Consider the following 20,450-nt stretch of genomic DNA (forward strand, 5'->3'; position numbering starts at 1 on the left):
CCCTTTAATCTCTTGTCGATATACACATGAATCCATCTTCCAATATCGATGGCTCCAAGGTGTGCACAAGCAGGAAGAATACTTAGCATTGTCACATCGTTTGGACTTTCACCTGATCTAAGCATTTCTTGAAACAACAACAATGCTTCTTTGTAAAGATTCAAATGTGTGTAACCACCGATCAAGGTATTCCAGGAAATCACATCCTTGTAAGACAATCCTTCGAACAAACCACATGCTGCCTCCACTTCACCACATTTAATGTACAAATCAATGAGAGCATTAACAATCTTGAGATTTGAACCAAACCCATGATCATCATCAATCCATGAATGTACCTGACGACCCAACTCAATACTACCAGACTGAGCACAAGCAGAAAGTACAGTGACCATAGTACTCTCGTCTGGCCTAACATTAGTCTTCTTCATCTCTTTAAACAACCCTAATGCTTCCTTATAGTAACCGGTTTCCGCATATCCTGAAATCAATGCATTCCATGACACTACGTCTCTCACAGGAATTTCGTCGAACATCTTCTGCGCACTTTCGATATAGCCTCTCGACGCGTAACCCGCGATCAAAGCCGTGTAAGAAACCACATCTCGGTGAGAACTTTTATCGAACACCTTACGTGCATCTTCCAATCTCCCGTTTTGAACGTACATAGAGATCAGAGAAGTATGTACGTAAAGATCTAAATCACACCCAAGTTTCAGAACGTGCCCATGGATCTGTTGCCCTTCTTTAAAAGACTTGGACTTTGCACAAGATTTCAATAGAAACGGAAACGTATAGGAATTAGAAAGAAGCCCAAGTGAAATCATACAAACGTACAAGTTCAGAGCAGAGACAGGGTCCGAACTCAACGCGTGCCCACGGAACATCGTGTTCCAAATCAACAGGTTCGGTTCCTGAATCGTTTCGAAAACGGAGATAGCATAAGGAAGGCCGTCAAAGCGTGGAGAGGTAACGCAGAACTCGATAAGCTTGCTGAGAGCGTAGTTGGTGTTGTGGAGTCCGGTTTTGATTATCTGAGCGTGGATGATGCGTAGGCATTGGAGAGTTTTGCAATTGCGGAGTAGAGAAAGAGAAGGGTGGTTTCGTAGAGAATCGTAAGGAGGATCAGTAGAAGAAGGAAGGTAATGGAATGGGTAAGAAGAAGAAGTAACGGTCAGAGCAGAACACGAGAGCATCTTCTTCTTCTTCTTCTTTCCTTATCGCTTGCTTCTAACCTTAACATTTTAAGAGCAAGTTTATCGGGGGGTTTATGATAGAGTTCTTAGTGTTTTGGGTAAAAAAGATAAATCAGAAATGGAAAAAATTCTAAGATCTCCCCTTATATAAGAGACGAAATCTTGGTTTAAGAGGCGATACGTGTCGCTATTCTATTGGTTGAAAGAATAAAACAAAAGAGAAAAAAAAAATTTCCTCGATTTATTTCTTTTTCGTCTCTCTCTCTTTCTCTCGTTTGCGATTGAATCGACGAAACAAACGAAGAATTTGGAATTGAAGCTTGAAGGTTATGAAGTTGGAGTCGATTAAATCGGTCAAGAGATTGAATCAAAAAGGTAAGTTTCTTAGTAGAATTGTTTGAATCGGAAATTGTTTTATGATTAGGATTTTTTATTTTGGATCGTAATTGAGTGTTATTTGAAGTTTGTTGGAAAATTAGGGTTTTTGTTGTGCACGTGTTCCAAATTGATCATTTGATTTGATATTGTTAGTGAAATACAACATCTGTTTTTTATTCCCTCTTTCTCTGTTTTGAAACTGGAATTGAATCTGATATCAATCTGTGTGTTTGTGGGCGGGTTTAATGATGATGATGTCGTCGCTTGGTGGTGGTGGAGTTGGTGGTGGCGGCGGAGGGAGATTTATGAATTATTCTTCATCTCTTTTGGTTCCTCCTTCTGCTCCTCACTCTCTTAATTACTCTGGTGGTCTCCAATCTCAGTCTTCTGTCTTCGTTGAGCAAGATAAGTAATTAAATCTCAGTTTCTATATATATATAGTTGTGTTGATGCTATCTGATTGATTTATCATCCTCAGGCAACATGCTCTTTCTTCAGGAAGCCGTGACCTGTCTATCTCAACCAAATCATCAGTGGCAGCTCTTTTGGGAAGTCAGCTTGGCGTCTTTGATCGAGTTAGGTATCGATTATTTTCTTCTTTTTTTGCAAAATTAAAATTAAACGGCAAAAATATGTATGTTTACATATAAGTAAACATAAATTAAATAATAATATCATTATTTGTCTTTACATAAATATAGTCATCAAAACAGTTTAACGAAGAGTAACTAGAGAAATCACTGTTTTAACTTATGATGTTTTATATGAAGAATTAAAGAGTAGTAAAAACTTGTAATATCTTCATATATTTAAACTCTTGGTCTGTACATGTGCACAGTGCGCTTGTTGGTTGGTTGAACCGGCCTCGCATTCGAGTTTGAATCCTGATAAAAATCATTTAAAGCACTAATCAATATAATGAATAAATTGGATGATTATTGAACATCATGGACCCTAATCACTTACATCATGCACAGCCACGCGGAGAAGCTTCACTTGTTTTCTTGTCACGGTTCTAACCTGAAATTTTATTAGAGGATTAAACACTACTTGCTATTAATTAGGTCAATTAAGATCAAAATTGAAGTACCTTTCTAACGACGGTCCAAGTAACGTTCTGAGTGCAAGGAGGAGTGGTCAGTGAACCAGTGTATCTGTAATATTTTCTGCTTCCGATCTTGATTTTGGTGGGATCAATCATCCCTACATTTTTCTCTGCCTCCTCCATTTCAGCAATGCCCTCTAATTCATTCTCCAACTATAAATCCAAATTCAAAATTTTAAGAATATTATAATTAATCAACAATTACTATTAGTGAATTAATCAACAATTACCATTAGTGACGACGCCGACAATATATAATATAGATGCATGCAGTTAAAAATAGCTTTGGACGAAGTTTTTATTTGTGTACCGATCTGATGAAAGTATCTGCTCTTCCAATCTTGTACAACACTGACACCACAGCCATTCTCCCCTTTTTGCCTTCGTGAACCATATGCAGCTCGAGTGCAAACCTGGTTTGCATATTGTAATACTTTAGTTTGTGCCACGAAGCAAGCCATGAGCCGGATTAGTTATATTTTTGGTTTAACTTCTACTATATACTACTGCATGTATTGTATATACTTTGTTCATATAAAAACATACCGAGTCAAAGTGAAATAGACCAAATCCAAGCAAAATAATACATCTAATTAACGAAAGAAGATATATGGCAAATAATTTATCATAACATGCACGGTTGAACCCAAAGAAAAACTGCATGTTCAACGTCTGGTTGCACACACACACACAAAAAAAAAAGCATGTTCAACGTGTATGTATGACAACCAGGTGTAAATACGCATGGGATTATGGTTTGAATTGTTGTGACAGTAACCTTCTCCTGTTCGATACAACGTTTTTCTATTATTTTAGTGAAATTGTTAATTACCTTCTTCCATTGACTGTATGCTCTGACGGAGAGTGCCAATGAAGCTGTTGGAGTTCATATTGAAAACCATTGATCTTAATACTTCCTGCTCCATCTTCAAGTTTTAACTGCAACAAGAAATAATTTGTTTACTTAAGGGTTACGATTATTGATTAGTGGAAATATATATGTATACCATAATGTCATGGCCTCTGTTCTTAAGAGTGGCATTGGAAGGTTGATAGTCTCTATTAAGCCTTCCAAGATGAGAACCAATGTTAACTCTCTCGTTCATAAGATCAATGGGAGATTGCATCTCTCCTTTGCCACACATTTCCCATTCCGGTTTAAGCTCTCCCCATCTCTCTGGCCCCTTCTCATCGTTCTTCTTGTAGTTAAACTCGTGTTCGTCCTCTACATCACCAATAAAAAAAAGATTAAAAGACTTTCATAATTAAACCATATATAATTTGGGAGATCAATATTTTGAGCTGAGAAATTTCAAAATTACGTACCAACTTCTCCATGACTTGAAGCAGCACTTGAAATCGAAACATTAATGGTGAAAATACTGAAGAGAGCCACAAAGAAGATGCATCGGGTTGATGGGTAGTTCACCATCTTTGTGTTTGTGTTGTTTTGTTGAAGAGGGAAATAAAAGAGAGTTGCTATTCTTAGTCTTTAAATTATTAGATAAGTTATTGAGCTTGGTTGGGAAAACGCATGCGACATGCAGCTATAAATACTTAGAGAGAGACAGATGATTTTGTACGGATATCTTAAAGCGTCGGATTACTAGTCCACAAGACTTCCATGCTCTCTTAATTCCTTCAAGTCGACATCTTTGACTCTTTTGGTAACATGTTTTTTTCTTTTTAATTTATATAAACTTGGAACAGAAGGCAGGTGTGAACCAAAGCCTAATTCATCACCAAATCTGTTATCATTTTCAGTTTGAAAAAATAAATCACAGTGGGATTTATCTTGTTGTTCATTCCGATTTTCAAGATATTGCACACAAATTTTTACTTTGAAATGATAAAAGACTTATTTTCTCATCTGAATCATTGGCTCTTCATTTCTTATCATATACTATGACATGTCAAATTTCAAAGATGATTATTATAGAAAATACTCTCATCTGAATCATTGTCTCTTCATTTCTTAAGTATATGTTTAGGTTAGAAGCACATATATTAAGAAAACTCATTTAATAAAAAACAAAACACCATTTAATTAAAAGCTCAGTTTAAAAAAAAAAAAAAAATAGGATTGATGTCACATTGAGATTTCTTAAGTTAGCAATATGAATTGCAATTGATCTTTGGCTTTTAATCTTCTTTGACTAAAGTTTTGTAATATTATGAAAATAAATGAAATGAATATATACATAAAAAGGTGAAAATATCTTATAATTTCTTAATATGCATTTCTAATTTGGTTAATTTAATAATTTATTTTCATCTATTTCTACTTTACAAAAGTAAGTCTGCTCCTCAAGAGAGAACACGGCAAGTATAATGCATCAAAATTTATGGAAGGTATAGAACAACCACGCACCACGAAAAGGTGATGCAGAAAAGATGTTTCCCAGTAGAAAAAGGTGTGAAACAATCAATATGAAAACAACAATTTTCACTTTGATTTCCTGCGTACGACCAATTCGCATCAGGACTCAGGAGAAAAAAAACACTTTTTTAAATTTCAGACCATTATTAGTCCGATTGACAAAGTAATTTTATTTAGAGTGGTTGGTTAAAATCTCAGTGTGTTTTAAATATTTTATAATAAAGAATAGAAATTCCACCATCCGGATTCATCAAGGTCAAAGAGCCGTTTCACCTTACCATATATTCTTAGTAAATGTTGAAATGATCCGTTGATTTGATTCTAATGGTCGTATCATCTAGAAACTAATAAGTACTCGCATATATTTTTTACACCATATATAATTTGGTTATGTGTATATACATAAGCGAGTTTGTGCCTTCCTTTTTTGAAATGGTCCTACCATGTGTCGCAAACTAATATATGGAAGAAAATGTAGTTTTGGTTTTAGAAAACAAAAAAAAAATGTAGTTTCATTCAGTACCATATCTGTATGTCTGCTGTGACCATTCCCCTATGTGAGCTCCACGTCTTTCACCCACTACTGGTTGATAGGTGGAAGGTGGTGACATATGCGTCTGAAAGCCAATTTTTTTTTTTTTTTTTTTTTTCTTCGAGAAGATCATAGAATTGTCAACTCACTATGCAAGTAACAACCCGTTGTTTATGTGTGCTGCTCGTTTTATCTTCATTCAAACGATCGATACTGCAAAATCAATGTTTTTATATATAGATTATTCATCTTTGAAAATTTTATTCTGTTAAAGCATTGTTATTTCGTTACAAAACTTCTATCTGTAGTTCTTGGTAGTTGCAAATATCTATTTGGTGAAACATTCCAAGCAATATGGGAGTGAGAAACCAAACTTTAATTTTATGACTTTGGCATGTCTTCTTCATGTAGTCTTCGAGAAGAGTCTCCTAATTGCATCATGACGATTGACGACCGGAAAGAATGTACTGTATATTCTAGCATCATAATTCATAAATGTGTGTTTCATAAGTTTTGGTTGTTGACAAACACGACTGGAACATAGACCAGATATAATTTTCTTCGAAGAAAACAAATTTCTAGGAATAATGATAGTTTGTGTTTATATATGATTTGGGTTTTGTAAGAGAACTTTAGATCTGCCTTAGATTATAGAATAATGTTTTCATTTGATCCAGTCTAATGTTTTTTTTTTTAATCACAAAGATATATTTGTCAAAAAGTTTGGGCTATTCTTTCTGTGACTCTCTGTCCTTAGGAAATAGGCAACTACAAGCCGTCATGTGAATATATGTTGTCAACATTTTGGTTACTCAAGTCAGATACATAAAAAGCCTTTCATATTTAAGAGTTTCTTCGTGGGCCTTATTTAATTAATTAGTAGCCCACACTGTGAGCCCTTTCTTTACATTTGTAGTTGACGTGGGTCAATTTAAACAAAAGAGCTTCAGTCATCAGGTAAGTAAACCAATAATTATGTAACAACTAAACAATCCCATCGGCACTAAAATTTTAACTTATTTCTTTTTCGATATTTTCTTATTCTACTATAACTCTATAAGTAGAAAGTAATTTTGATAATCACCATATATAGAAATTATTAATTCTGCATGTATTAACAATATAATATGTCTATAATATATTATCCACCATTTGTTAAACGTTTGCAAATACATATTTTAGAACAATATACAGTATTGGTTATATATGCAACGTCAAAAAAAAAAAAATAACACTTGGATGATTGGAACTAAATACATAGTCTTACAGTACTAGTTTGAATCTAAGAGTCAACGAGGACGTCTATATCTAAAATGTGAAAAATATGTATGCAGAAAGTCTAATGGTCCGTCATCATCAATTACCTAAATTATTGAATTGCCAGCATTTAATTTGGTAATTCGGCAGACCACGATGCAAAGCTATTATCACTAAAACATTAAAATCAAAAGTCTCTCCAACAGCCCAAGCGCTAATTAGGAAATGTGTGGATTAGTTTATTTGAGTTTTGACTTCCTCTAATTTAATTTATTTATTATTTATGAACATATGCAAGTTGTGTATACCCAAATAAACAAATAAACGTCGAATATGTAGTTATATTTAGACGGATAAGCCCCAAGATAGCCTGAATAAGGGATCTACACTTTGCCGACTTGGAATCCTAATCAATAATGTGTAGTACCCTATCAATTTACATATATCCTAATCGATAATGTCTACCCTAAAATTTTCATTAATTATTGAATTTGAAAGCACTGTCGAAATATTAAGAGGCTCTAAGATACTTTTCAAGCGTTTCCACATCGTGGTACAGCGATATATTGTACGCATGCATTAGTTATATATGAAACTTAGAACCGAAAATAGCATAATCAACCGAACCATATAATATAAAGTTTTTCGTATTATCATCGTTTACAAAATATCAAAATATCACTAAAACATTAAAATCAAAAGGAACTAGATTACAACCATGCAAACCTTTTTATCACATCATCACAACACCAATTTTAAATAGATAAAAAAAAATTGTCTATTTTCATCGTACTTTCTTTGGAGTTCACTTTTACTTTCTCCAAACGGTGGGAGAATCGTTTCTTCGCTAAGTCATTCATCGATCCCTCTCTCTTTTGAGTCTATAGGTCTGCTTAGGCACTTTTCAGGTACCTGTTGTTTAGATATTAATTAAAGTGGTTCCTGCAGGTATGAAAAATAGCCCTAAAATCACTTTATGTCTACTTCCTCTGGTGTTGGTGCCGTGGGACATAATTACGTGGCTCGCTGATTTTTTTCCTTATGTGGTAATTTCAGGTTTCTGATCAATATCCTTATTTTTCAGGGTTTTAATGTTTAAAATAACAAAACCACGTACTTAACTTGATGTCACTAGTTTCAATGTATATAAACAAAAAAAGTTGATGTCATTTGAAAACAAAATTTTTATTATTTTGTCACTGAAAAAAATTATACTCAAACACTAATTTTTTATAGGGTACGTATTAGGGTTTTACACATTATGAGTTTCTGTATTTCCAAATTGTTTTCCTTTTTAAGGTATATAAAAAAATTGTAACAGGAAAAATAAAATCATTTAATTGTAGTTTAAATAAATAAATCACATAACAGCAAATTCCGTAATTTAATTTAGAAATGGAAATTATGAAAGGAATACCATGATAATCAATATTAATTTGTAGTCGTTGATAACATTAATATAAGATTCTCTTTTGTCCATTATATATGTGTCACATTATTAGCGAAATTAAAGTACAGAATATAATGAAAATTTTTGCTGATCTCATCAAAATAGTTGACTTTGTCACATATAGACATGGATTTTTTGTCTTTTATCATATCCCAACTTGTTGGAACTTTGGCACGTCAGCAAGATTAGTCTTTAGACTTTTTCAAATACACTTCGCGACAACCCACCATTTTGCTCAACTGGCCAGGCCTGACCCTGACGTCAGGCAGGAAGAGTACGGAAATTGCGTGCACACTCATTTTGCTTATAAGAAGATTATACATACGCATATCTACATATCAATGCACCGTACGTCTAATCTACTGTATGATGTTTTCAACTTCAAGAAAAATTCTGATTCACTAGCTATTTACGAAAACCTAACCGTTACAAGATATGAATCTATAATGTCTAATATCTATACAGTATTGTTTTTTTCTATATAAGATAATTAGTTTGCTGTACTTTTTGTTCGAAGAATTTTTCTATTTGTAGAATTTTTCTTGTGAAAAATTATGTTAAATATTGATGTAGATATACGTGGGATTTAGATGAACATGTACACACACAGATATGATTAGTTGTATTTTAACATTATTACGTCACGAAGTTAAGATCAATAATGTGTTATATCCCTTTTCAATCGATTGCAATTTTCATATAGAAAACGATATATGAAATCAATAAAAAAATAGTTTTGCTAAAGTCCTATGCAATCGTAAGCAATTTGAAGAGACAACTAATGTATATCTAAGGCCACTCTATATCCGACCGTCCAGGAGATCAATTAGTTTATTCACTAAACGATTATATTTCTCTCTTGTGGATACTATTCAGTGTATAAATGACGATGACAGCCCTCCAAAACTAATCAAGAATATATATTAATCGCAAATATCTCAAGACAATATCGTCCTTACGTGGCCTATATTGTAACGAATGATGTTACTGAAGATTAAAATTATTGAGTTCATACGGTTCAGCCTGTAATAGAGTTGAACCTTTTTTTTTTAATTGGGTAGTTTAATAAACATGGAAAATCAATGCATGGTTGTTGTTTGTATTTTTGGCTGTTAACCATAGAGTGGGTCAAATTTACAACTTTTTTTCTTTTAAAAAATAGTAACTGTAAGGAACCTGCAGAGTTACGTTTATGTAGTTCCACGTATGTAATTTGATGGAAACAAGTTTTGATGATAATAGTAAATTAGTAATAGACTAATAGTTAAATCATTAACACAACTATTTCTTGACTATCCATAAATTGCAAGATGAGGGAAGGGTAGAGCTGTTGGATGGACATAAGCAACCTTTGGAGATAAGCGAGAGACTTGGAAAGATGCTTGCGGCGAAAATGGATTCCTCAGAAAAATAATATAAAATCGTTAGTTAACCGTTGAGAATCTCCAAGGAATGCCTTTTTCAAATTGTCAACGCTAAGAATCCTATATAAGCCCTCGTGTGATCAATATCTAGACATCAAACCAAATAAACTTGAACCAAATCTTAAACTTGTAAAGGAACTTGATATATATTTTATAACAATGGGTGATCCTACTGGCGAACCTGGAAGCTCCATGCATGGAGTCACCGGTAGAGAACAGAGTTTTGCTTTCTCGGTGGCTTCACCAGTTGTACATACCGACAAGACGGCCAAGTTCGACCTGCCGGTGGACACAGAGCATAAGGCTACGGTTTTCAAGCTCTTCTCCTTTTCCAAACCACACATGAGAACGTTCCACCTGTCGTGGATATCTTTCTCCACATGTTTCGTCTCGACATTCGCGGCTGCACCACTTGTCCCCATCATCCGGGAGAATCTCAACCTCACAAAACAAGACATTGGAAACGCCGGAGTTGCCTCCGTTTCCGGTAGTATCTTCTCTAGGCTGGTGATGGGAGCCGTGTGTGATCTTTTGGGTCCACGTTACGGCTGTGCCTTCCTTGTGATGTTGTCCGCACCTACGGTGTTCTCGATGAGCTTCGTGAGTGGAGCCGCAGGCTTTATAACTGTCAGGTTCATGATTGGATTTTGTCTGGCGACGTTTGTGTCTTGTCAATACTGGATGAGCACTATGTTTAACTGTCAGATCATCGGTCTGGTGAACGGGACAGCTGCCGGTTGGGGAAACATGGGTGGCGGCATAACGCAGTTGCTCATGCCCATTGTCTATGAAATTATTAGGCGTGCCGGTGCATCAGCGTTCACAGCCTGGAGGATCGCCTTCTTTGTCCCCGGTTGGTTGCACATCATCATGGGAGTCTTGGTGCTCACGCTAGGTCAAGATCTGCCAGATGGTAACCGAGCTGCCTTGGAGAAAGCGGGAGAAGTTGCAAAAGACAAATTCGGAAAGGTAATCTCTTTCTATATGAATATATATATATATATATATATATATATATATATATATATATATGACAAAACAATTTAGCTAGGCCTCCTATGCCATTGATGGATCAAAGGTTTAACACGTGATTTCGTATAAATGGTGTAGATTATGTGGTATGCCGTTACAAACTACAGGACTTGGATCTTCGTTCTTCTCTATGGATACTCCATGGGAGTTGAATTGAGCACTGATAATGTTATCGCCGAGTACTTCTTTGACAGGTTTGTTTCCGATACTTTACATATAGTCAGAAATAACATAAGCGTAAAGATTTTTATCAAAAAAAAAAAAAAGATAGAGTAATTAAACATATATCTTTATATGTCTTTTTCAGGTTTCACTTGAAACTTCACACAGCCGGGCTCATAGCAGCATGTTTCGGAATGGCCAATTTCTTTGCTCGTCCAGCAGGAGGATGGGCATCTGACTTTTCAGCCAAGTACTTCGGGATGAGAGGGAGGTTGTGGACGTTGTGGATCATTCAGACGGCTGGTGGTCTCTTTTGTGTGTGGCTTGGCCGCGCCAACACCCTCGTAACTGCAGTTGTAGCTATGGTCCTCTTCTCTTTAGGAGCACAAGCCGCTTGCGGAGCCACCTTTGCAATCGTGCCCTTTGTCTCCCGGCGAGCTCTAGGCATCATCTCGGGTTTAACTGGGGCTGGAGGAAACTTTGGATCAGGGCTCACACAGCTCATCTTCTTCTCGACCTCACATTTCACAACTGAAGAAGGGCTAACGTGGATGGGAGTGATGATAGTTGCTTGCACGTTTCCTGTGACCTTAATCCACTTTCCTCAGTGGGGAAGCATGTTCTTGCCTCCGTCCAAAGATCCAGTCAAAAGTACGGAGGAGCACTATTATGGTTCGGAGTGGACTGAGCAAGAAAAAGAGAAGAACATGCATCAAGGAAGCCTCCGGTTTGCTAAGAACGCCAAATCCGAGGGCGGCCGCCGCGTTCGCTCTGCTTCTACGCCCCCTGATAACACACCAAACAATGTTTAATCACACCAGCCGCGGGGATGTTCCGATGGGTGGTCGCACATAAGAATATGTCCCACCGTGCAGACAAAACAAAATGTTATCAATGTTTTAGAACGTTATTAAATATGTATCAATCGTTCATTTCCTAAAAGAAACTTTGGTTTTTTTTGTCTTCAAGAAATATTTGTCATATCAAAATTTTTCTTTTGAGACTTGAGATATTAGATTATTTTGCATATATATATCATTATCAAGTAATAAAACTGGAACTGGAAACTCCTTTTGTTCAATTCATTCAAGAATTACACCACATAGAAAAGATTTTCTCAACGAAAGAAGACTTTCTCGGCCAATGCCAAAAAAAATCCTTGACCAATACTCCAGAACTCCGCACCAATGCATTATATTTCTCCTAGTTTTTTCTTTAAACATTCATCAGACAATTATAAAGTCTATTATATTGCAATTGGAAAAGAAAATGATACTATTAGTGGTAGTATATATACGAATAACTATGTCCAATTGGTACATGGGTACTGCGATTCCAATACTTTTGATCTTTTCTTATTATCAATATCCGAAATAAATTACATTATTACGGTTGGTAAGTTGGGAAAGGCAGTAATTTTCCTATGTAGGGTTGAGAGATGATCATGAACTTTGTTCCCAGCCTTGACCGACTAATAAATTGTTTGATTTCTATTTCTTAACTTTTTTTGTTTTGTTTGTTGTTGTTGGTGACATCGATATGACTACTGGTTTTCTTTATTTTCTTTTCTTTTCTTTTTAGTCAGTAGATGCATGACCAATGTTACAGGGTCGCCCCAAGCTAATTGGGGGCTTGTAGCCAATTAAAAACAATAACAACTTTTTTCTTTGGAGAAGATTACTTTGTTCGTTACCATGCACATTTATATGTATAAAAACTATAAATCAATAAATAAATAGTTTGGGTACCAATGTAAATCGAACCTTGGTGGGAGTAGTTCTCAGCTGAGAGACTCGACCACTTTGTTGAACAGACTCGAATAGGTTCGATAAATAAATAGTTGTATATATTGTTAATTAGCTAACTAAAAAATGTAAAGAATAGTAAGTTGAATTGTACATTACTCTCTGATCATATATCTGTCAGCAATAAAAAAGATTGGATCCAGTCTGGAAGTTAGCTTTTTGAAAAAAGTTAGTTAATTATTGTTGTGATCAAGGCGTCTTTGAGAGAGTTGAGAGTGGAAAACGTTAATACATTCTTCAGTAAACTCGAACGGTGGGTATATGGTGTGATAGTAATTGATGTGTGAAAGAGTTTTAAGGATTTAATGCCCATAAAAGCGTATAAAATCGGGATCATATAAACAACTAGCTATAGTTATAATTACAGTCTAAATAATAATATAGTTAGTTATAATTGACTTCTAGAATCAAGTATCGCCAAGTACAGTATTTTTGTTTGTTTGCATGTTAATAATACTTACTAGAAATATTTTCAAAAATTAAAATTAGAAAAATAAACTTAAAAAGATTGAGATTTTTCTTCTATAGTTTTTGCACTTCTTTAAAATTCTCAACCGTACGCACACTTCAATCAAAAAGAGCTTTTAATTAAAAAATGCTCGGTACAAACATACAAAAGAAACATCAAGAGAGGCAAAAGCAAAACGCAATAATAGAATACTGGAAAAATAAATAGGTGTTTATTTCCCCAAGGTTTGTTTCCATTTCACATAATTGAAATCTTTGATGCTTGTAGACATCAACAGTACGATCAAGCATTGTTGGGTGTGTTCCCAGAGCGGGCGCTGGGGCCACCCTCCGACTTGGCGTTCTCAGCAAACCGAAGGCTTCCTTGATGCATGTTCTTCTGTTTTTCTTGCTCAGTCCACTCCGAAACATAATAGTGCTCCACCGAACCTTTGACTGGATCTTTGGACGGAGGCAAGAACATGCTTCCCCACTGAGGAAAGTGTACTAAGGTCACAGGCAACGTGCAAGCAACTATCATCACTCCCATCCACGTCAGCCCTTCTTCAGTTGTGAAATGTGAGGTCGAGAAGAAGATGAGCTGTGTGAGCCCTGATCCAAAGTTTCCCCCAGCCCCGGTTAATCCCGAGATTATGCCTAGAGCTCTCCGGGAGACAAAGGGCACGATTGCAAAGGTGGCTCCGCAAGCGGCTTGTGCTCCTAAAGAGAATAGGACCATAGCTACAACTGCAGTTACGAGGGTGTTGGCGCGGCCAAGCCATACACAGAAGAGACCACCAGCCGTCTGAATGATCCACAACGTCCACAACCTCCCTCTCATCCCGAAGTACTTGGCTGAAAAGTCAGATGCCCATCCTCCTGCTGGGCGAGCAAAGAAATTGGCCATTCCGAAACATGCTGCTATGAGCCCGGCTGTGTGAAGTTTCAAGTGAAACCTGCAGAAAAAAAATATAGATATATGTTTACTTTTAATGTTTTTTTTTTTTTTTGATAAAATGTTTTCCCTTATGTTATTCCTGGCTAAAGTACCGGAAACAAACCTGTCAAAGAAGTACTCGGCGATAACATTATCAGTGCTCAACTCAACTCCCATGGAATATCCATAGAGAAGAACGAAGATCCAAGTCCTGTAGTTTGTAACGGCATACCACATAATCTACACCATTTATACAAGATCACGAGTTAAACCTTTGATCCATCTATGACATAGGTAAATTGGTTTGTCATATATATATATATATATATATTCATATAGATAGAGACCAAACCTTTCCGAATTTGTCTTTTGCAACTTCTCCCGCTTTCTCCAAGGCAGCTCGGTTACCATCTGGCAGATCTTGACCTAGCGTGAGCACCAAGATTCCCATGATGATGTGTAACCAACCGGGAACAAAGAAGGCGATCCTCCAGGCCGTGAACGCTGATGCTCCGGCACGCCTAATAATTTCATAGACAATGGGCATGAGCAACTGCGTTATGCCGCCACCCATGTTTCCCCAACCGGCAGCTGTCCCGTTCACCAGACCGATGATCTGACTGTTAAACATAGTGCTCATCCAGTATTGACAAGACACAAACGTCGCCAGACAAAATCCAATCATGAACCTAACAGTTATAAAGCCTGCGGCTCCACTCACGAAGCTCATCGAGAACACCGTAGGTGCGGACAACATAACAAGAAAGGCACAGCCGTAACGTGGACCCAAAAGATCACACACGGCTCCCATCACCAGCCTAGAGAAGATACTCCCGGAAACGGAGGCAACTCCGGCGTTTCCAATGTCTTGTTTGGTGAGGTTGAGATTCTCCCGGATGATGGGGACAAGTGGTGCAGCCGCGAATGTCGAGACAAAACATGTGGAGAAAGAGATCCACGAGAGGTGGAACGTTCTCATGTGTGGTTTGGAAAAGGAGAAGAGCTTGAAAACCGTTGCCTTATGCTCTGTGTCCACCGGCAGGTCGAACTTGGCCGTTTTGTCGGTATGCACAATTGGTGAAGCCACCGAGAAAGCATAACTCTGTTCTCTACCGGTGACTCCATGCATGGAGCTCCCCGGCTCGCCAGTAGGATCACCCATTGTTATAAAATAGATCAAGTTCCTTTACAAGTTTGAGACTTGGTTCAAGTTAATTTGATTGATGTCTGAATATTAATCACACGAGGGCTTATATAGGATTCCTAGCGTTGACAATTTGAATTGGCATTCTTTGGAGATTCTCAACAGTTAACTAACGATTTAATATTATTCTTTTTTTTTTTGGAGGAATCCATTTTTGCCGCAAGCATCTTCCTAGTCTCTTGCTTATCCCAAAGGTTGTATATGTGCTATTTTCACCTCTCAAATGACAACTGTGCCCTTCTCTTCTCTTTTGATTCATAGGTCACTATGTAATGTGGAACTGGAATCCTGTTGACATGTTTACGTTGTTTGTTATCAAATTGAATAATTAACTGTAATTCTCTATAACGTTTATACACAGTATCAAAGATAGGAATGTGGAAATAATTATTATTTAGTGAATAATTCTTAATAATTGCTGTCTCTTAGGCGGTCGAATTTATTGTGGCCTTAGCTGCATATTAGTTGTCTCTTAAAAAATTGATTATCTTCCACAAACTTGTTGTATAGTTTCCATATTGAATACTGAATCAATTGGATATTTTATATATAACACATGACATATGGTTATAAGCACAAATGTCTAACCATCTATTCTCTATACCACAGACACAGCACACACACATATATGTTGATGTGTGTCAGTGTGTGTGATTTTTTTTCCTACTTTGATGTATTGGCTTAAATCGATCGTATATATATTGAGTTGGCTGTGATGTAATAAATCATCATAGCTGGCAAAAAATCTTATTCACATCTTTTAAAAGATCTTACATAAAAAGGAAAAATTAGGTTTTAATATGGGGACTTTTTAATTAGTATAAAGGATATCAAATCAACTCTGGCTAATTGATAGGTAGAAATGCGTATATTGTACAAATATAAACCAAAAATATATAAGTACTTGTAGAGATGACAAGGAGCTGCTAACGTGTAGTTAGATATATACACACTAACACAACATATATACGTGCATGTGTAGGTCCAGCGTAGTTGCCGTACCATATTCGTGGTACTTACTGGTATAAAATCATATTGCTGACACCTCCATTGTTCCCTCTGGTGAGGCCTGTTGAGGTTTGAGAAAAGACAAATATTCGCTGTCCAAATATAAAAAGTCAACTTATTGATGATATCATCATAAATGTTATAAACATATAGTAATGTGTGTGTAGCTATCAGATACTTGCAAATAAATATTTATCATATATTCAAATCATAACTTAAAAAAAAATTGTGAATCAAGAACAACATTTAAAGTCTAGAAACGCCGTTGGGAAAAAAAGTCGGGAAAAGCCGGGGCAGACTTAGAATCTTGGAATGATATATAATCGATCGATCCGATTATTATTAAATTAGATCGACTGGCTTGTTAATACTTTAATAGAATTATACGCTAAGTTATACATATAGGTCAAAGTTACAATTTCAATCGAATAGAGTCATACTTATTTAAGGTAATGATGGTAAAGAAACACCATAGCGGAAACGTATGAGTTTTTTTCTTAATCAAGAAAATTAAAGGTAAAGCCCTAAATGTTAAGAGTGTCCGTGTAATAGAAATGTTGGATTTTCCAGCGGAAAAGATTAAAAACAAGAACGAGATTTGATTTTTTCTTCATCATCTCAGTTACCTTCTCAGTAATCTATATACGCGTGTCTTCTCAATGCATACTTTTAAAAACTACATTGTTCATGCATACATAAACATGCATACACACGTTCACCCGGTTGAATAATTTCCATATACTACATCCAAATCGATTAACTAGTCGTTGAAGGTTTATAAAAAGTAAAGTCTGTTATTGATCAAGTACTTGAAGATCGTGATTGTTGGCATCATGAATCTGAGTGATTGAATCCTAATTTTGACCTTTTTGTTTCGCATATGACCAACTTTTGACCTTAACTTGGAACTTGCTCAACCTAATAATAATCTCATCATACAAAAAAGGGATTAACCACCATATGATATATTCTTGATTTCTTGTATACATGTATTCACTAGCAATAGAAATATACATTCACTAGAAGACATTTCAATCTCCAATAATCAACTGTCATCGTTTAGTTCAGCCACTTGTAAACCCTTCGTAAATGGTAGGAAAATAAAACTCTGGTTTAATTTTTCAATGTCGAGTAAAACCGGAACTGAGGAAAACCGGTATTAATTAAAAAAAACTGATTTCGAAATCAATTGATCAGACTACGGGACGACGTCGTTTCCGAAACTACTCTGCCTCTGGCTGTGGCTACACAAAACGCCGTGGAGCATCCCAAACACTTCCACAGGCACTCCAGCCACAAAACCACAAACACTGCTCTACGGTCAGATCGTCGTTTAAGCTTTACAGCGGTAAAAATCTCTCCTTTTTTCTCTTTTGGTTTGTTTTCTCAAATATTTTCTGTTGCACGAATTGATTGATAATCAAAGGAAACGTAATGGGTTCATACTCTATAGCAAGTGCTATATCTCGCGTATCTCCTCTGATTCATTTCCGTTTCATCAAACCTTATTCCACCGATTTTTCTTTCATCACTTGCGCTTGCAACAGTGCCTCGAGACCAAAGATTCATGCTTTTTTGGGAAACCTCTTGCAGTTGGAATCGTTTATTCTGTTTGGACTATGTGTCTGTGTGTTGTTGTTTAATCATCTGGGTCTGTTTTGATTTTGTAGAGATTTGATCAGCTTCGTGTGTTCTCTATGGCGTCTGAAGCGAGGGAATCACCTGCAAACAATCCTGGCTTGTCAGCGATTCGGGATGAGGCTACAAAAGGATATATTATGCAGCAGACTGTAAGATTCCTCTGCTTCGATTTAACATTCGGTTTTATTAGTGATTCTGTAATTTCTGTATTGATTTCGTTTTTTTTTTTCGGTTTCATGTTTTAATCTCTTTCAGGGGTTTCGTAAGGTGTTGTTTAAGATGTTGAGGAAATCTAAACTATTAGTCGAAATCACATGTTTACTGATATTGCTAAATAGTTGTTGTTTGAATTTGCTGTGTTAATCTTGACGTTGTGTTCTTGATCTAATCATACTGTCTTCTTCACTTTGGTGGTAGCTATGGGTGAGTGAAACTATGATAATCATCAAAGTAGCTCCATTTGAAATGAATCTTATGAGATTGAACAAATTTATAGAGTTAACTCTTGTTGTGGTGAAGAATGTACTCAGTAATGTTTAAAGATTAGGAAAAAACAATCCTTCCATTTTTTTTTTTGAACTTTTGAGTATTGTTCCTCTCTCTCTGATTAGGGGTGTTGTAATTTGTCTTCTCTATTCTTGGTTTCGATAGTGATTTTATTTTTCCATCTTTTTGTGTACCTCTCAGATGTTTAGGATCAAAGACCCTAAGGCTAGTCTTGACTTCTACTCACGTGTGCTGGGAATGTCGTAAGTTTTTTCATCTCTTGAATGCTCTTTTCTCTCTCAAGTCCTCAGGGAACCAATGGGTTCTTCTGTTCTTAAGGCTTATGTGCTCTCTATATCTTACGTTTATCCAGGTTGCTGAAGAGGCTGGATTTCGCTGAGATGAAATTTAGTTTGTACTTCCTGGGCTACGAGGTAGAATTTTGTTCTGTGACCTTTGCTTAGTTAGACTTTTCACTAAGCTGGAGGTGATTCTAGAAAAACAAAAAGTATGGAACTTTGCAATTTGCATACTACTGTATCATGATGAAAGCAACTTATGTTCTACAGTTCTAGGAACTCATCATGCATTGAGCTTTCAGCACATTAGAATTTTAAACACTGAAAATTAAGCAAGCAATCTATTGATGTTTTAAAATGCCTTTAGTATAAGTAGAGTTAGAACAGTGAGTTTCTGAAATATTTGTTTTTCTTGTTCTGGATCACTTAGATGAATATATATCTCTCTTGGGTGCTTTAACCCCACTGATATGTAGTGGAGAGTAACAACAAAGCTGTGTGTTGATTCGTTTATTATGGTACAGGATACTACAACAGCTCCATCCGACCCAACAGAGAGAACAGTTTGGACTTTTGGTCGACCGGCAACAATTGAATTAACTCAGTAAGAAACAGACATTAATGGCTTACTTTCTCTCTTTCTTTTCTTGGATTGGTCGTTCCTTACATATGTATTTTTCTTGCAGCAACTGGGGTACAGAGAGTGATCCTGAGTTTAAAGGCTATCACAATGGGAACTCTGAGCCTCGTGGATTTGGTAACCTCCTTCTAAAAAATATCTCTGATCTTATTATCTCTCTTAGAAGTAACTGATTAGAGTTTCGGTAGGTTATATTTTAAGGGAGCTTTAAATTTGGTGACTAGAATGTAGAACATCAGTCAACCAGTTGATAAGCCTAAAAAATTGAAGCTTGAGATATGGCAAGTCCTATATTAATACAAATAATTTTGTTGCTCTTACAGGGCACATTGGGGTTACAGTTGATGATGTGCACAAGGCATGCGAGAGATTTGAAGAATTGGGAGTAGAGTTTGTCAAGAAACCAAACGATGGTACTACTATTACCAAAGCTGAATCCAGTAGAAATTTGATTTTTTTTTGTTTTGTTGTTGTTGCGACTCTCTGTTTGAGGAATCTGTTATTTTAATCCTTTATTTGATGTAAACCGTGCAGGAAAGATGAAGAATATAGCCTTCATTAAGGATCCTGATGGCTACTGGATCGAGATCTTTGATCTCAAGACTATAGGGACAACTACCGTAAACGCAGCTTGAAGAAGTCATGATTGCGCTATTTGTGTTTTGTGCGCACTCCACCTGAGTTTGAAGAATTTTCCCGAATAATTGGAACAACGTAGTCCTTTGTTATCATTCTGGTCTGTTTCTTGACATATATATATATATATATATATATATGATATAAGCTAAGTTGAATAAGTCGTTATCAATGTATAAAATACTGGACGTAAAGATTCTCTTGTTTCGGATTTGATTGTGAAAAAAGGCCCAAACATTTGGGCCAACAACCGTAACAAAAAGAGAAGGAAAAAAGGAAAAAAAGGAAAAAAAGGGAAAAAAGAAAATATTAAATAATAGAAGATTCTGGAAGACTAATACGAAAAGGAAAACATGAGATAGAAATAGAAAAGAAGAATCTAACGGTCTAAAAAAGAAAATAGGAAATAGGTCAGATCAAATCCTGACCGT

The 20,450-nt window shown here is 36.1% G+C and overlaps 5 protein-coding genes across 6 annotated transcripts in view; 2 read left to right on the plus strand and 3 right to left on the minus strand.

Annotated features, from left to right (window-relative positions):
* LOC104778614 (pentatricopeptide repeat-containing protein At1g08070, chloroplastic) overlaps nucleotides 1–1,285 on the minus strand; it is a 3,559-nt gene extending 2,274 nt beyond the window's left edge. The window contains exon 1 of the mRNA XM_010503068.2: nucleotides 9–1,285. Coding sequence (XP_010501370.1) covers nucleotides 9–1,196 — 1,188 coding nt within the window. The 5' untranslated portion in view covers nucleotides 1,197–1,285. The remainder of the gene's footprint in view (nucleotides 1–8) is intronic.
* On the minus strand, nucleotides 2,204–4,182 carry LOC104766187 (alpha carbonic anhydrase 7). The gene is made up of 7 exons (XM_010490024.1): nucleotides 4,006–4,182; nucleotides 3,687–3,904; nucleotides 3,512–3,618; nucleotides 2,990–3,092; nucleotides 2,665–2,832; nucleotides 2,541–2,594; nucleotides 2,204–2,458 (listed from the first exon to the last, which is right to left on the minus strand). Exons 1-7 carry the CDS (start codon nucleotides 4,109–4,111, stop codon nucleotides 2,384–2,386), a joined length of 831 nt encoding a protein of 276 aa, XP_010488326.1. The 5' UTR covers nucleotides 4,112–4,182; the 3' UTR covers nucleotides 2,204–2,383.
* LOC104766197 (high-affinity nitrate transporter 2.1-like) lies at nucleotides 9,882–11,931 on the plus strand. The gene is made up of 3 exons (XM_010490035.2): nucleotides 9,882–10,691; nucleotides 10,833–10,948; nucleotides 11,062–11,931. Exons 1-3 carry the CDS (start codon nucleotides 9,882–9,884, stop codon nucleotides 11,726–11,728), a joined length of 1,593 nt encoding a protein of 530 aa, XP_010488337.1. The 3' UTR covers nucleotides 11,729–11,931.
* Nucleotides 13,288–15,310, minus strand: LOC104766206 (high-affinity nitrate transporter 2.1-like). Its single transcript, XM_010490043.1, has 3 exons — nucleotides 14,458–15,310; nucleotides 14,230–14,345; nucleotides 13,288–14,124 (listed from the first exon to the last, which is right to left on the minus strand). The coding sequence occupies exons 1-3, from the start codon at nucleotides 15,265–15,267 to the stop codon at nucleotides 13,473–13,475; spliced, it is 1,578 nt and encodes a 525-aa protein (XP_010488345.1). The 5' UTR covers nucleotides 15,268–15,310; the 3' UTR covers nucleotides 13,288–13,472.
* Nucleotides 17,554–20,230, plus strand: LOC104766214 (lactoylglutathione lyase). 2 transcript variants are annotated; one of them, XM_010490077.2, is made up of 8 exons: nucleotides 17,554–17,665; nucleotides 17,988–18,107; nucleotides 18,646–18,707; nucleotides 18,818–18,878; nucleotides 19,268–19,347; nucleotides 19,430–19,500; nucleotides 19,707–19,796; nucleotides 19,918–20,153. In XM_010490077.2, the coding sequence occupies exons 2-8, from the start codon at nucleotides 18,015–18,017 to the stop codon at nucleotides 20,016–20,018; spliced, it is 558 nt and encodes a 185-aa protein (XP_010488379.1). In that variant the 5' UTR covers nucleotides 17,554–17,665; nucleotides 17,988–18,014; the 3' UTR covers nucleotides 20,019–20,153. The 2 variants fall into 2 exon arrangements, with proteins under 2 accessions (XP_010488379.1, XP_010488391.1); XM_010490089.2 differs by lacking the exon at nucleotides 17,554–17,665 and adding an exon at nucleotides 17,703–17,886 and having other exon boundaries at nucleotides 19,918–20,230.

The sequence above is a fragment of the Camelina sativa genome, chromosome 3 (assembly GCF_000633955.1).
Source record: "Camelina sativa cultivar DH55 chromosome 3, Cs, whole genome shotgun sequence".
Taxonomy (NCBI): Eukaryota; Viridiplantae; Streptophyta; class Magnoliopsida; order Brassicales; family Brassicaceae; genus Camelina; species Camelina sativa.